The sequence below is a fragment of the Habropoda laboriosa genome, unplaced genomic scaffold, assembly GCF_001263275.1.
Source record: "Habropoda laboriosa isolate 0110345459 unplaced genomic scaffold, ASM126327v1 scaffold128, whole genome shotgun sequence".
In the NCBI taxonomy this organism is placed as follows: domain Eukaryota; kingdom Metazoa; phylum Arthropoda; class Insecta; order Hymenoptera; family Apidae; genus Habropoda; species Habropoda laboriosa.
Window position 1 is genome coordinate 341,371 of NW_017100281.1, and position 15,952 is coordinate 357,322.

At 42.3% G+C, this 15,952-nt stretch overlaps 1 protein-coding gene across 1 annotated transcript; it reads right to left on the reverse strand.

Moving 5' to 3' along the window:
- Positions 1-12,384: 12,384 nt before the first annotated feature.
- On the reverse strand, positions 12,385-15,681 carry LOC108573591 (ras-interacting protein RIP3). Its single transcript, XM_017936054.1, has 2 exons — positions 15,630-15,681; positions 12,385-14,810 (listed from the first exon to the last, which is right to left on the reverse strand). The coding sequence occupies exons 1-2, from the start codon at positions 15,679-15,681 to the stop codon at positions 12,385-12,387; spliced, it is 2,478 nt and encodes an 825-aa protein (XP_017791543.1).
- Positions 15,682-15,952: the final 271 nt, after the last annotated feature.

A 15,952-nucleotide genomic window follows, 5' to 3' on the forward strand; every position in this document is an offset into this window, starting at 1 on the left:
CATAAGTGGAGTCGGTGTCGGAGGTAAAAAAAAAAAGGCGGGAAACTTTGTTCGCTAACTCTGCGCCATGCAGATGAGTGGGACAAGATGGGGATCTGCCCTAACGTTATCTGATAATTCTTCTCTCGACACTTTCCTTAGTTTTAGTCCTACCGAGGACACTTTAACGTGAAGTTTATGACACGAGCGGGAAACTTGGCTATTCTTGAGAAGATCGAATAGTACCGCGAAGCGTGTTATGAACTTTACAAAAAGGCAGCTCAAGAGAAAGAGGACGCAAATGTTGGACTGTGAGAAAGTCACGAACAACTTGGAAATATTAAACGAAAAAATCAGCAAATTAAGCAACATCCTTGTGAAGAGAATTTGAAAACAAATGTGGAATACCTAAAATCTATTAATCTTTATTCACCCTGAACCCAATATTTGCTCAGTTGAACGTTTGTCACCTTATCGTAATCGTCTTTTAAATAGTACGCTGGTATTCAATATCGAGGGTGTTAGTGTGTCCTTGCTAACGTACTCTCGAAAACTCTTTTCTACAACTTTCACTGTCCGGACATTTCTTCTTAGATCGCCAAGTAAGCACCGCGGTGTTATTAGTCTTTGGCGTCGTTGTGTCTCGATGTAGAAATTAACGAGAAGCAAAGAAAAATATCTAGTTAACGTAAAAATAGCTCGTTACTAGTTTCGGGGAAAAGGAAGATCAATTATTCGAATTTTGGGAGAGAAAATGCGTTATTAAATATGTAGGCTGTGTGACATTCCACCCAAAAAGAAACTATGCTATTTTCATGTACGAGAATTTATATTTTATTTATACAATGTAATATTATTTAAATAATTCTTTAACTAGTACATTGTACAGTGGAGTGAATAATGATATTTTAACGAACCGTGGAATTAATGTACGTTATCGATGGTGTTTTTACCATTGAGAGTGTTTTTTGATTTAACATTTTTTTTAATATTTTGTTTATATTTGCATTTCTGGCTGTGCAACGAATTTTTCCGCGAAATTCGGATGTAGCTTCATGTTTGCTGAGGGGCGGTTACCTCAAATATTTAAGATATTTGCGCCTCTTGCCCTTACCAGTTAACTGTTTTATTAAACCTGAAGCTGTCTTAGACGATGAAGCTTTTGTCCGCAAAATTTATCTTAGCACTGCCCGTTCAATGGGAAATTAAACTTTCTTATCCACAATTTTCTTTTCTCTCAAGGTCATCGACATTTTTTGGCATATTAACGTCTGTTTTTTATCAGAAGACGTTGTAGCCGACATAAAAGCAACCTATGACACTATAACCTTAAGTTGACATTAAACAGTAAAACAAAAATGTCGATGACCTTGGAATGACCTTTGTTCAAGGTGACTTTGAGGAGATTTTTGTTTATCATCGCAAGCAGGTCTCGAAACCGCACGAACTTCTCCCAGTCATTTTTTCTTACTTTCAGTGTCAGCGAAAAGACACGATAAGTAGTAAACTAAAATCCACCGAATAATTTTCTGCGAGCAGTTCAACCTTCGTTTAGTCTTTCTGAGTGGCCCCGTGGCAAAAGCCAGCCTCTGTCGTTCCAACGACGGAACGGCAGACCATCGAGAGGAGTATCGACGGTTTTCACGGCTAACGCTCGTAATTTCGAGGATCTGCCGAAGAATTTTGCGTGGTGGGACTTTCTTTGAACAGTCGAAAGCGTGTCGAAGTCGGAACGAGCGATTCGACGATGCAATTTCGATTTCTCAGCGGGAATTCGGAATATCTTGCTGTTTCATCGTGCGACCACGCGACCTGCCACGTTGGGCGTTCTGAAAATCCACGAGAACGCCGATGCCAGCCAACCGGCCCCAGTCTTCTAACCCGCGCGCTCGAATTCGAACACACGCCGGCCAGGAAGTGTGTCAAATTTCGACTTGGCCCAGTTCCTATATAGTCTTCGAGACACGGAGGAAACGCGCGCACGTTCGCCTCTGCCTTCTCGTTGATTACGAATTCCCGGAATAATCCGCCACCTTACTTGAAGCCTTGGAGCTGCAAACCATCACAGCCGCCGTTAGATTTCAACGAGTAAGGTAACTTACGTGCTTATTGTGTTTCGTGAATTTCATTCTTTCGGAGCTGGTGTTATTATTGTTTCTTTATACAATTTACAACACGATTCTTGTGAGAAATTATGCCAATGCACTTTTGAGAAGGGTCAGGCATCCTCGTACGTTCATGCCTCTATGATAGGAATGGGAACCTCTCGATCCGAACATACCGACGTTATTACGAATTTATGATAGCAAACAAATTTACTAACGGCACAAAATTCTTTGGCGACTCTGTATAATCTTTTAAATCAAACGGGCAAAAAGCTCCCTGAGGTCAAGATAATTAGACAATTATTACGTGCCTTGCGATGTTTCATGTAAGAAGTCAACCCGTTTATAGAATAAAGTAAAATAAAACAAAATATGTATTTCTTTGGTTTTCTGTTTTGTCAAAAGTGAATTTTGGAAAGCCTTAAATATCTAGAAAACAAGAAAATATTTTTCCCAAGCGTTTTACCAAAGTTCTTGAAAAATGGCAAGATTATAAAGGTCTCACAGGATTCAAGTCAATGCTCTGCCATGGAAAACTTTAAACCCGCTTTCAAACTGATTAATAGGATTTCATAGAAACCAATAAATCGATTAGGTAACTTCAAGTGTTTGACTACCCAAATTGTAAAAACATCACAGGTATTTCTATTTTTATGACCGATTGAGTTAAAAAAATTTCTAAAAAATAAAATTTCATTCGTCATTTTTTTTTTGCTTTGACTTCTATTGAATGATTAAGGTATACGCGGATGATACATAGAAGCAAGCCTACTGATTCAGATAGGATTTGTTAAAATTTAGAAATTGAAACCTCTATCCCAACAGGTATTGCTTATTTTTCAATCTTCTTATCATCTTTTTTTACGAATAGCCTTTTGATTCGAAATAATATGAAACTTGTGTAAAATTGCTGCATACTGCTACTAATAATTTAATCAGGTCATCCCATAAGTTCCTGTCGAATTTTGTAATTTCACTCAATATTTCCAACAAACCTTCAAATTTGACTTCCAAAACACGTAAACGTCTTCTCGTTCCACGAATTTTTCCAGTTTCTCGGTAACATCATTATGTCGTCCCTATAGAATTTCCTTGGATTTTCATTAAATATTTTTCGCTTTCGGCACGAACTTATGGAATGACCTAATATTTGTTTATGGCCTTCGGTAAAGAAAGTAAATACAGGTTCTGAAAAATTTAAATTAAAAAGTAACGCAAGAAATGTTAAACAACGAAGTGGAGTACCAGGAAAGGCAGAGCTTGCTGCATTGTGAAAATTGTGCAAAACTGCCGAATCATAATTTTTCTCAATTGTAACCTACGTGTAATTAAGTTGAAAAATATTCGATTCAATTTTACACAACTTCATTTAATTAGAGATGTTTTTAACAATTATCTGTATTGATGTACGCATAAACTGTTTCGAAACATTGTGGTGCAGAAATGCAACCACTGGAGCAAGATCACATTGCCGTCATCCCGCGACACGCACTTGTTATAGTAATTAACTTGCGCGTTTCTTGTATCGAAACACTCGGTTGCCCTAGAACCTTCAACCTGTGAGAATTAGTTCGTTAGATTACGCTCCAGCTCGTAACGAAATAACTCCTCGAACGATCCTACTGTGCATCTTTGAAGTCAGGATCGCGTGATCCTTGTGAAAAAGAGTTAAAACGATCTGCGTTGCAAATTTCTAATACTCCAGAAAATCGAATGGGAAACATAGAATGTATTATCGAATCACCTCCCACTTTTCGTCGATGTTAAATCTGCTGCCAACTTTTTATAGATTTGAAGTTTATCTCAATTCTACTTTGATTGATTCGAACGATAAAAAATTTTCAAAGTCGCTGACTTTTTTCTGGAGATTTTTGTGTAAATTGCAATGCTCGGTGATTCCAAACTTTTGGCCGGTAGTGTATATTATAGAATATATTTGGCACAATATTATCGAGTGAATTATTTTGTTAAGAATAGGATTGTTAATACCAGTGACTTGAGGTCGTTATAACTATCCAGCGGACAAAGTATGATTTTTCATGAAACATGGGAAATGGGAATAAAAAAAATTGCGTTTGAATACGGGTATGTAGAGTGTGGCATAATTTGTATCATCAAAAAGGAATAGCACTTTATTTCATAATACTCTATTTTTTATGAAATAAATTTTAGAAATTTTAGGAATCACCAAACCTCTTTACACCAATACTGAATCTGTTACTGATGTTGCGCAGATGAATAGCAATTTGCTTCGTTTCGATTTATTTAAGTAATAAAAAATTCTAAAAACAGCCAACTTTTCTCTGGAAATTTTTGTATAACTTGTAATGCACAGTGATTCCAAACTTTTGCCTGATAGTGTACGTATACCTAATGACTTAATTCGAGATATTTGTCGCATATCCTCACTGTTAATGTTATTTGTGCAGTAACGTAATAAATACTGTGCAAAAACTGATTGCATTCTTAACGTACCTTATCAAACGATAGTCAAATTGTACTCGTCAAGACTTTGATAATCGATTTTCTCGAAAGCGTAGCTTTGCTCGAAATAATTTTATCAATCCACCGCATACATTTTCACGAAGAGTAAACACCGTGTAGAACAGAATATCATCGTAAGCGTACAGCGAATATCTTGACGAAACGATTTAAAGCACCGCCTAAACGACTGGCACAGGATGCGATATTAATCATCATCGCGGCAGTGAATTTGCCGCAGAAAAGTGGGTGAGTTAAAAGTCCAGCAAGAGAATAAATCCCTACGTATACCGTCGAGCGATTCCCTCGATTTTCTAAGAACAAGTCGTACAGTCACATGGCTGATAGGAGTTTAGCTTGATCAGGAATTTCACGTCGGCTTCTACATGGCTGAGTAGTAAACGACACGATCGAAGCGGTAGAATAGAACCACTCTTCAGGATCCTAAACCGAGGCGGGTTGCTAAGTGTGCCGTGTAAGTGGAACATCGCTGCCTGGTACCGACGACCAAGTATACCAATGTAGTTTAACATCGTCTTCCTCCTTCGTCGTTCCTTTTTGCCCTTCCACCACCACCCGTACACCTCCTCCTTCTCCCTCCCCTTCCTCCACGGAAAACACTCCCCCTCGCCGTGGCGGGCACACGGTGAAAGACTTTCTTCAAGCAGCCTCTACAGTGTGCCCCGGCACGGTACCGTCTGCCACGTTTACCGGACCCAACTACACCGAGAATGTCCATTGTGTCTCCCAACGAGACCGTAATCGAGCTCCATCTTCCACGCATCCGTTTATTCGATTCTTCCTTCCTGCCTGCACCACCACCGGCAATCCTTTCCGGTATTCGCCTCGAAAACTCTTTACCCACGTCCTTCCGCGTGTACGCGTCCCTTATTGCCGGTACGTAACATTCACCATCGCGAATGGTAATTCATACCTTGCACGGGTTCGCAAATCGAGCCGAACGGAAACGAGAAAATGGTAACGATTGCGTGAAATTCGGGAGGGAATGGAAACTTTGTTGATATCGAGTAGGTAACGTCTTATTCGAGGCAGCACAAACGGAAAGGTACGTTGAATTGAAAGGCTAGAGCCTGAATTTCACCGAAAACGGTTTGTCAGTGAAAGGAAAGGTAGAAAAGGCTGACGGCTGGCCAGGCTGTTAATCCCGATTCTCCGATTTCCTGGAGCACCAGGAATCTTGTTGCCTGGTACAGGAGCCAGCAAACCAGTCTCCTAGAAAAGGTGCACATACGTTATAACCTGACCCAGCAACCTCGAGTAAGAAGCCCTGCCTGGCCCTGCCTGGCCCGAAAAATCTGGGTCATTGGCCTGGCTGGTTACGTTGGCCGCGATGGGATTCGTGGTATCACGATTCCCTTCTTCCATCCGTGCTTCAACTTCTAACTCCTCGCGTCTTTGATCTTTTTCTCGCCTACCTGCATCTATCCCCTACCCTTTGATCTTCCTTCTCCACGTCGTCCTTTCGATTCGAGCTTGACAGAGCTGACGTTTTAGCGCGTTATCTGCTGAAGAGATTTTGACCATGAATCTCACAATTGTGGGTAATTCTAATGTACACCACCGGTCGAAAGTTTGGGATCACTGCGCGTTACAAGTTATACAAAAATTTCCAGAAAAGTGTTGGCTGTGTCGAGAACTTTTTACCACTTGAATAAATCGAAACGAAGCAAATTGCTATTCGTTTGTGTACAATTAGTAACAGATTCAACGTTGCTGTAAATAGGTAGGTGGTCCGAAATTTTTGGTCTGTTGCATTTCTTTTTGGTATTTAAATAACGTGAAATGCAATATTTCGTAAGTTTAATCAGTCGCCCTTTTCATTTGAAGATTTAACCGTGATATATTTTTATCCAGGACTGCTTTCTAAAAATGCACGTTAATGCGTGAAAAAGGAAAGATTTGAATTTACTCTTTCATTTCTTTATTTATCCGTAATGTCTTTATTTCACCGGAATAAAATGATACACGCGTAAAAACCAGGCTCGGTTTACAGCTGTTAGTATGCCTAACCTATATTTCATAATTTAATACAAATGTAACTGTAAAAGAATACAGCTTTTTTTTTGGAGGTTACTAGCAGTTCTTCCATTATTATTATTATAAATTCCTCTCTGAAGATGAATATCGTATTGATGGTTTTCATTTCAGGCACCTGTTATAAACAAGTTCAAATATTTACCATATGCTCAAATTGTGATGCAAACACATGTGTACTCATTCCTTCCACTTGTAAAGCAGTATTGTATATAATGGCATAAAGCTTCGTTGCAAAATTAATCATATTAATAAAAAAATAATTTCTTCTGATTTTACATTACTGTATGTAATCTGTTGAATTAGGTCGTTTCTTCAGTTCGAGATTCAATCTCTGTAACGTGTAATAAAAAACATCACTAAAAATCTTACTTGGTTATTTTATTTCACTTCTTGTAAACGAAAGTCTAATGTATTTTAATTTTAATATAGATACAATGATTCTTAAATAATAATCAAAGGTAAGATCGATCGATTCGTTCAAATTAAGAGTAAACTCGTCTTCTATCAGATAAATAAAAGGATTATCTATTTGTAAATTCTGACGCTTTTAAACGTATTTAAGTGTCATCCAAGTATGTCGGAAAGAAAGAAGCCAAATTAACCCATTCGTGTGAGGATATTCCGTCTATTTCATTTTACCTTTAAATTTGTCATTGTACAAGATGTCTTCGTAGGAGCATGCTTTAGCCGGTGGTAAAAATAAATTGAATAGACATATTTTACTGTAAATTGTCAACAAGGTTTGCAAATCTAAATATGCAAATATTTCCCCGAAATCTATAACAAACCAAAGATATTATTACCACTTGAACACCCGGTGACGCGTCAATGCGTGCTTTTGTCTGCAAACTCAAACACCAGATTAGAGAATTCGTTGCGAAACCGTTACCCTTGTGTATTTTATGATTAAAATTTTTTTAAATTCTACGAAACAGAAATGGATGTACAAAAGAACGAGATATTTTATGGAAAATTTCAAATACTATCAGACATTCCAAGTGATGTTGCAGGTAGTGTCAGGGAATATGAGGACGTAACCGAGGAAGAAGAGAACTTTGGTGTTCCAAGAAGATTATGACGAGAACTCCCTTGTACAGTGATTCAGATGATGACGTTGTCGATATGAACTGGACAGAAAATGGTATTCCAAAAATTGACGAAGCTTTTGCATACGAGATCAGGTTATGAAGATTACCGTACCAAAGATAACTATTTATTTAATTCACTTATACTCGTGTTTACGCCTATTTCGAAATATTAAAGCTAAATAAAATATTATTAACTCTTATAATCACAATATTGCGTACACTTGTTGAATAGGATTAGTTTTCGGTAAATTAAAAAAATAACTAATTTTCACAAAATTATTCCATCAAGTGCAGAGTATTTGACGTATTTCACCTGAATCGCCAGGTGTTTAACCGTTAATACGAAAAAGGAGGATTTCAGAACTCACGTTTACACGATCTTTTTTTCAACGTTACTTTCAAATTTGTCTACTTGTATCAGAAAGATCCTGCATCTTTATCGACTTCAGCTTACTTTCACATTTTCCAACGAATTCGCTTCGGCGATACAAATTCATGCCTCTGAACTTGTCTACCTCGTGAATCGGGCGGAGCATTCGTTCGTATTTGTAATCCGCGCTTGTGGTTTTAACGGATCTCCATAGTCGGAGGGAAATAAGAAGATCGTTTCGTTCGCTCTGCTAGTTCTGCCTCAATCTCCATATCTTCCTGCGGAGACAGTGTCACGAGAGGCCGCATAACCTTTGAGACCGTAACCCCGTTATATTATTACATTTAACAATAGCCCATGGTCTCTGTTCTAACCTATACACCCTTCCCATAACCTGTCACGGAGAAACTGTCTCGAGTTCAGTTTCTTAAACAATCTCCCCGTGCACAATTTAACACGTGCTGTTTGTCAGGTGAAATTGACACGAGATCTTTCTTACAATACATGATGGTGGCGAAATGCACTCCCGTTCGCAAGTATTGGGGCACTTATTGAACGTGAAACGTACTGAAACTTGGCGAATTCTATTGAAATCTACCGAAATCTAGCGAAATCTGCTTAATTCTATTAAAATCTACTATGTTCTACTAATGTCTATTGAAGATTCTGGACATCTATTGAACTCTACTGAAATCTATCAAAATTTTATGAGATTTATTAAAATTTATTGATACTGAAATCTGTTAAGTAAACTTTATTAAAGTCTACTGTATTTTACTAATATCTATCGAAGTTTCTTGAGACCTGTTGAAATCTATTGATCTCTACTGAAATCTATCAAAATCTTGTGAGATTTATTGATATTTATTGAACTCTGCTGAAATCTACTGAAATCTGTTGAGTAAACTCTATTAAAGTCTACTGTATCTATTGAAATCCTTCGAAGCCTGCGAAAATCTACTGAATTCTACAGACGTCTGCTGAAATCTATTTACCGAATGCGAAGCAAACCCCGTTGTCGTTACAAGTTTAACACAAAATTATTTGACTCACAAAAGTCAGTACAAAATTATTCAAATCTTAGAAAAGAATTGTTCATTCCAGAATCTCGTGGTACAACGAGTGTATGTATATTTTTACCGATATGCGGCACTAATTTTGGCTGGAAAATGTAATTTGAATCGTATAATACTTTCTACACGAACATAATGGGTGTCCTAATACTTACGAACGACAGTGTGTACGCGTGACCATTGAAAAGTCGGGAAATCCGCGATCCACGCGAACCTGTTTACACTCATGCAGAAGAAATTGAATGGAATCGGTGAGTTGAAGAACAGTACAAGTCTAAAAGTAGCCATTTTCGAAAATCTCACAACTATACGTAGAACTACACGTTTTGGGACGAAGAACGGTGCAAAAGAAATACTCTACGCCCGTGTTTCAAGCAGTCCTTTCAGTTTAACGAGTGCAAAACCAGTGTCTGTTATGGATTTGGCAATAAATGAGAGAAAATTCAATATATGTCCAAATTAATGAAGCGAAACTTATTCGAAATGAAAGAAATTTTGTCTTGGAATAGTATTACTGACAAACGAACGATAACTAATGTCTTTTTACCTCAACAGTCACTTTTCATTAAATAATCTCTACTTCGATTATGTTTAAAGCAAAATGTAAAATTTAAAAAAATTTCAATTTCCTGACTAAAAAGTAGCACGAGTTAAAAGCGCCGGAGGTCCAATGATTTTATTTTAATCGTTAAAAATTTATGAAAAATGTTTCACCGTAGTTAGGGTTGGCGTAGTCGTGTTCAAATTGAAATATCACTGTGAAATCAGTACATCTCTAAATACACTTCTTGGACTTGCACCGTTCTTCAGCTTACCGATTCAATTATACAAGGCCACGTAATGATAATATAATAACCGATGTAAAAAGAGAAAACTTTCTACTGATTATTTAATTAGGGAAACGATAATAAATTGCGCGTAAAGGACGGGCTGGAGTAAATAATTGTAATCGTTACATGCACGCGATGAAACAAAGCAGGAAGTCAAACAGTTGAATGAAAAAGGTTTTATTTTTACGGATGTCGTAAGTACGTCGGAGGAAAGAATTGAACGCAAGAACCCTCTGCTGTAAAATGAGATTTCAAACTAATTAACTCCCGGTACCTTTCACAGTGCACGACGTTACACATTTCCGAAACCCTCGAAATATTTTCGCGAAGCGCCCACATTGATACACGGAAGAATCTGTTTCTTCTTTTTCCTTTTCAAATTGAGACACGCAACGCGACCATTATGCGCGGATAAACAGAATCCGGACATTGGGCCTACCTGAGCCGGTGCCACACTTACCACAGTGAAATAAAAGTAAGAAAACGGGCACATACACGTGAGAGGAGATCCGGATACGCGGGACACGCAATGAGGAACCGACATCTCGGTATGGTTCCTGATTGGCTAGTCCCATAAATACACCGAGCGTACGTTTCGTTGTCAAGTATTACAGCCTGATTATTTCGGACGAAAACTTGCTAACTTTCACCTTGCGAATGTCGATACGTTCCGCTTCGATTAACCTTCCACGAAAATAGCAAACCTTATTGTTCAAGATGATCGTTTCGCACGGTCTAAGCACGTTTTGCAAAAGTAACGAAGAAAACACGTCGAATAGTATGAATTTACCTCGTGCTGGCCCAAATTGCACGTTTCATCGGTGGTGTCGTTGTCTTTATTGAAAAATCTCATCGCGCGGATACACGACGGGAAGACGAGAAAATTGTAGCAGCGAACGAGGGAATCGCGGGGGATTCGTTAAGGATCGTGTGTAGAAAAACTTCGGCTGGCAACTTCATGTTACGGTAACAATCATTTAATCAAAGAATTTTATAAATAATCCACATCTTCTGACTTTATACAAATTACAATTTCGCAGCCACCGAACATTGCAACAGAGAACACGACGTCGACGAGAGTTCGTGGATCGAGTAGGGAAGGACAGACGAATAAATTAATATCAACACCTCTCGAGAGAGATCGGCGAGCATCGAAAGCTAATAAGAATGAGTATTTCCTCGAAGTAATAGTATCTCTTCTTCCTTTTCTTCATTTTTTTCCTCAAAGCAACAATTACATCACCCTCCATCGGTCGATCCATCGAAGGCTCGTGATTCGTCCTCGACGACAAAAAGAATTCGAAACAAAGAATAAACTTGGGTGTACGCATAATTCTTCCCTCCTCGATTGGATTTTCGTCAAACCGGAGAAGAAAGGAAAGGAGGGAGGGGAAACCCGTAAACAAGCCTCGACAAACACGACTGCTGAATATAGAGAGGAGCAGAAAAATCATACCTTCGAGTCGCCCCGAGAGGGTGGCGGTGTGGAGGAGGGAGGGGAGGAGGAGATATTGTCCTTAAACAATTCTAAAAACATGTCGTCCTACATGTTACATACGGTGCGTGAAGATCAAAAGCTAAAGAGTAGGGGGACTTAAATAAAAAGTGACAGGAGACGATTATGACTATCTTACAGAGACAAACCGACAAAGAAGAAGAGGGGTGGATAGAGAAGATATGATATAAAAGCGATATAAATAAGAGAACAAGCGATAGAATCTATTCAAAATAAAAAGAAAAAAGAAATAAAAATGAAACGTATTTGGAAGAGCTTAGGTACATCTGCGGCGGGGCCCCGTACGCGTGGCCGCGCCTCGCATAGTTTTCGTCACTTCCTTCTACGTTTATATCGTATATGTTACACCTAACTATGTATATATATACGTATACATATATGTATTCATATGTATATTCTTTCTCTTGAACATAGTTTTATTGGAAATCGTTAACGTTCTATATATACGCACGTACCCGCGTACGTGTGCTCTGTTATTGATATACATATATGTACACACCGTGCACTCCGCAGTGGCTTGCACTCACTTTTACGTCAATATAACACAGCACGAGAGATCATCTCACTTCTCCTGGACAGATCGTTTCGTATCTCATCCATGGCCTCGCGGAAGAACCGTTGGAAATCGAATCCCGATGGAAGGTTTCATACCTCTTCGATATTGCACCTGGACCTTGACTATGTGTACCGCCAACTTTCTTTCTTTCTTTCTTTCTGTCTTGACAGCTGACACAACACGATTGGACAGTTCCTTTCCATGGATAGGAATGTATATACTCTTCGTCCAGCTTCTCGTTGATTATCTCGATAGGTACTCGGGGTAATAATTTAGGTACACTCTCAAAGCTCTCTCCCGGAATCGGGAGAAGCAGCTTCGCTGAAGCTTAATCCCTGCCGATCCTCTTGTGAATCTGCTGGTGTTTGATCAAATGCGCCTTCTGCCTGAACGCTTTGCCACAGACCTCGCACCTGAACGGTTTCTCGCCCGTGTGCGTTCTCAGGTGCACCTTGATGTTGCTCTTGTTGAGGAAACCTCGGTTGCAAATCGAACACCTGTGCACTGGCTTCTCCTTTCCGCCGATCAGCCCGGACTCCGTACCGTAGGGTAGCGCGGTTGCCCCGGTGCCGGGACTCTTCTTTGATGGATTCTGCGAGCCAGGGGTTGGCCGTGACCTTTTCCTGGGATGGGAGGGCGCGGCGAACGACGAGTGTAACAGGTGATCGGGGCTGCACGAGGTTGAGACTCTGCCAGGTGGACTGACAGGTGGATACGGGCTAGTCGACGAGGGGGTCTCGCCGCAGGACGCGTTCTGAAGGCTGCCGGCGTTCGCCGATTGTAACCTGGCGTTCAATAAGGGCGCGTATCCATGCGTCAACAGACTCTGCAGGGTCGAGCCGTGCTGCTGCGCCTGAGTCGAAGGCGTCGCCGTGGCGTATATCTGTGAATACGGGCTGGGCGAGCTGGTTTCCTGGGCCTTCGGAGAACACGCGGTGTCGATCCATTCAGCAATGTCGATCCAGTCGCGCGATGCGTCCGGATCGTGCTCCGACCCCGGCCCATTTCCACCGCCAGGGACCGTCGTGTCTGCTATCGCAGATCCAATGATCTCCGCTATGTCTTCGATGTCATAGTCGACTTGCTGCGTCGACTGCGGCAGCTGTTGCTGCTGATGGTGCTGTTGATGCTGCTGCTGCGGTTGTTGCTGGTGTTGGTGATGCTGCTGTTGTTGTTGCTGCTGCTGTTGCTGTTGCTTTTGGGTGCCTTGCGGGCAAGGTGTACTAGAGGACACGACTGGAGACTCGTAATACTCTTGGTTCGAGGAGGACGTAGGCGAGGACGAGGGTAACGATGGCCTCTGCGCGGACGACGCTATCGTGTGATAATGGTGGCCAGGAATCCCGTTGATACTCAGGTGACCTGTGTACCCTGTGAACGGCGGAAGGGGCTTCAATTCCGCCAACGATTGCGCCGAGGTAACACCGACCGACGAGCCAAGAAGAAGAGTGTCCCACGCGTCCTGCAGACCAGCTGCCGTTTGCTTCACGTCGGGAGGCTCGAGGAAATCTGGCCCGGTCGCTCCCCATGGCGACAGCAGTAGACTGTCCACGCCGACAACTTCTGCGGGTGATCCACCGACGACGATACCCGTCCCTTGGCTGCTATGTGGTGGCTCGACCCCGGACGAGGTCAAGTGAGGCGGCGCCGGCGGTGGACCCGACTGTGTTTCATACTTCATCTCGATCACGATATCCGAGGTTGGCGATACACACGGAGGACAGGGTGGCACGATCGCGTCTTTCTTACTAGTCTGCTTCGACAAGCACCTAGGCTGGCTCCCGACGATAATATCGTACGGCGACGTGGCAGCTAGTTCTTCTTCCTCACCGGTGTCCAGAACGTCTTGCTGCGGGTACTCTACCTTGATGCTACGCACAGTAGCCTGTTCCTCGTGCTGTTGCTCCTGGCTCGCTTGCTGCGCGCCCGGAGACGGAAACTCAAGCTGATTGCACGATCTCGAGAGTATCACCTCCTCGTTGGTGTCGTTTCGGCAGCTGGCCGTCGAGATACGCGAGGTGGACAGCAACGAGCTGAGTAAAGAAGCGTTGAAGCTGGAGGACGAAGACAGCGTCGCTCTCCGTTCCTCCGACCGTATTTTCGGATACTCCTCCGTTTTGATCCGAACGTTTAGAGACGATAAGATCCCGTTCAATGAATCCGCGGACGCAACAGTGTTGTTGCCGACGTAGTGCGTGCTGTTAGAGGGTAAAACGTTACCCTGGTGGCCGGAATTAGTAATTCGCGAGGTCGCTTCGCCGGTTCGATTGTCCGCGGAGGACGTGGTGCTGGTGAGAAGCGTGGAAAGGATGAGATTACCGGCTGTAGGAGGTTCCGGTGACGAGGAGGCGATGCCGTATGCGCTGTTAGGTGAAACTACGGCATCGGTAGCTCGTGCTACCGTATCCACGTGACCGAGGCTCGACGACGAACACAGAGAAGACGAGCTAGAGGCGATGCTGTAGTTCGCGCAAACGTTCTTCGCCGCGATCGCCTGTTGGTTCGCTTGCTGTTGGCACTGTCTGTGAATCGAGTGACGCTGCTGCTGATGTTGAGACTGCTGCTGCGACGAGCTATTTGCGTTACGATTATTCTTCGGACTATAGAACTGATGAAAAGCACCGCTACCGTTATCCGGTGGCCCCTGGTCGATCCTTGGTGGCCCAGGGGTCGAGGGGAGGAAGGAACCAGGATTCCGCCAGGGATCCAATCTACTGCCGGGGGTGCTGCAACCGCCAACGGCGCCGCGGGGACCTGAAACATAAATTTCGGACTTTCGAGAGGAATTCTATTATACAGCTGACGCGTAACTGATATTTTTTCTTTCCCCGCTACGAATGGACTAGTGTAAAATGATAATCTTCTACAAGTCGATAATTTAATATTCATAATTTAATTGAAACTTCCCACGGTGCACGCGAGAATAAGATCAATTGATTGTTATTTGCACGCGTATCGCAAATAATATTCTCCTACGGATAACCGTACGTACGATACAGTCACGTTTAAATACACATATATACAGCAGCGTGTACCGCGATGTTAAGTAGGTAGACACCACTTCTCTCGGAAAGAAAGACTTGCTCCCGCTAACTAGGTTAGTGGCACGCTAACCAACCATGGCTGGGTTCACTCGACCAACCAAATTGCCGTGGTTAAAAATATACATTTTCGTCTTTCGAACGACCAGCTACCATATACCATCCGGCAACGAATGCGAGAAAACAAATCGGCAAGAAAAAATGAAGAACGTTCGTTCGGGAAGAGACAAGGTCGAGAAGGATGGTGTTCCGATGGAAACAAATGGAAATCGATTACAAATTGCCGGCATTTAAGCATTTACTCGATAAATAGCGAAGTTTGAGGGCAAAAGCGCGTTTCAATCTGTCCCGGATTGTCGCGCAGCAGGAGGTTTATTTGCATCGTACGAGAGGAGTCCGCGATCCCCACATGTTGCCCCCCCTCCCAAAAAAAAAACGCGAATCGGGTCTCTCTCTGTTCCCCGTTTCGACTGACACATCCGCGTGGCCATAGAGGCACGTCATGGGAATCATGCAAATGGTCGGCACATACGTATAGTCTGGCTGGCCACCACGAGCTCCCTTCTTCTCTCTCCTCCTGCCATCCTTTCCACCTCGCGAGAGCCGCATGGGAGAACTACCTCGTGTCCGTCCTTGTTGTCGGTTCGAGCCCGTCCTTGTCGGTTGCCAGCGAATGGTAGACAAGCGTCAGAGGTCCCCACTTCGGGGACCGACTTGCAAGAGAAGATAGGGGGCCCCTCGTCGAGCCGTGACGTATTCATCGGGTACCGTTATTCAATGGCGCGAACTCGCTCACGGACTCTCCACGACTCTTCGAAAAACCGGCTCGCGCGGCTCGGTCCTACTTTTTCGAGC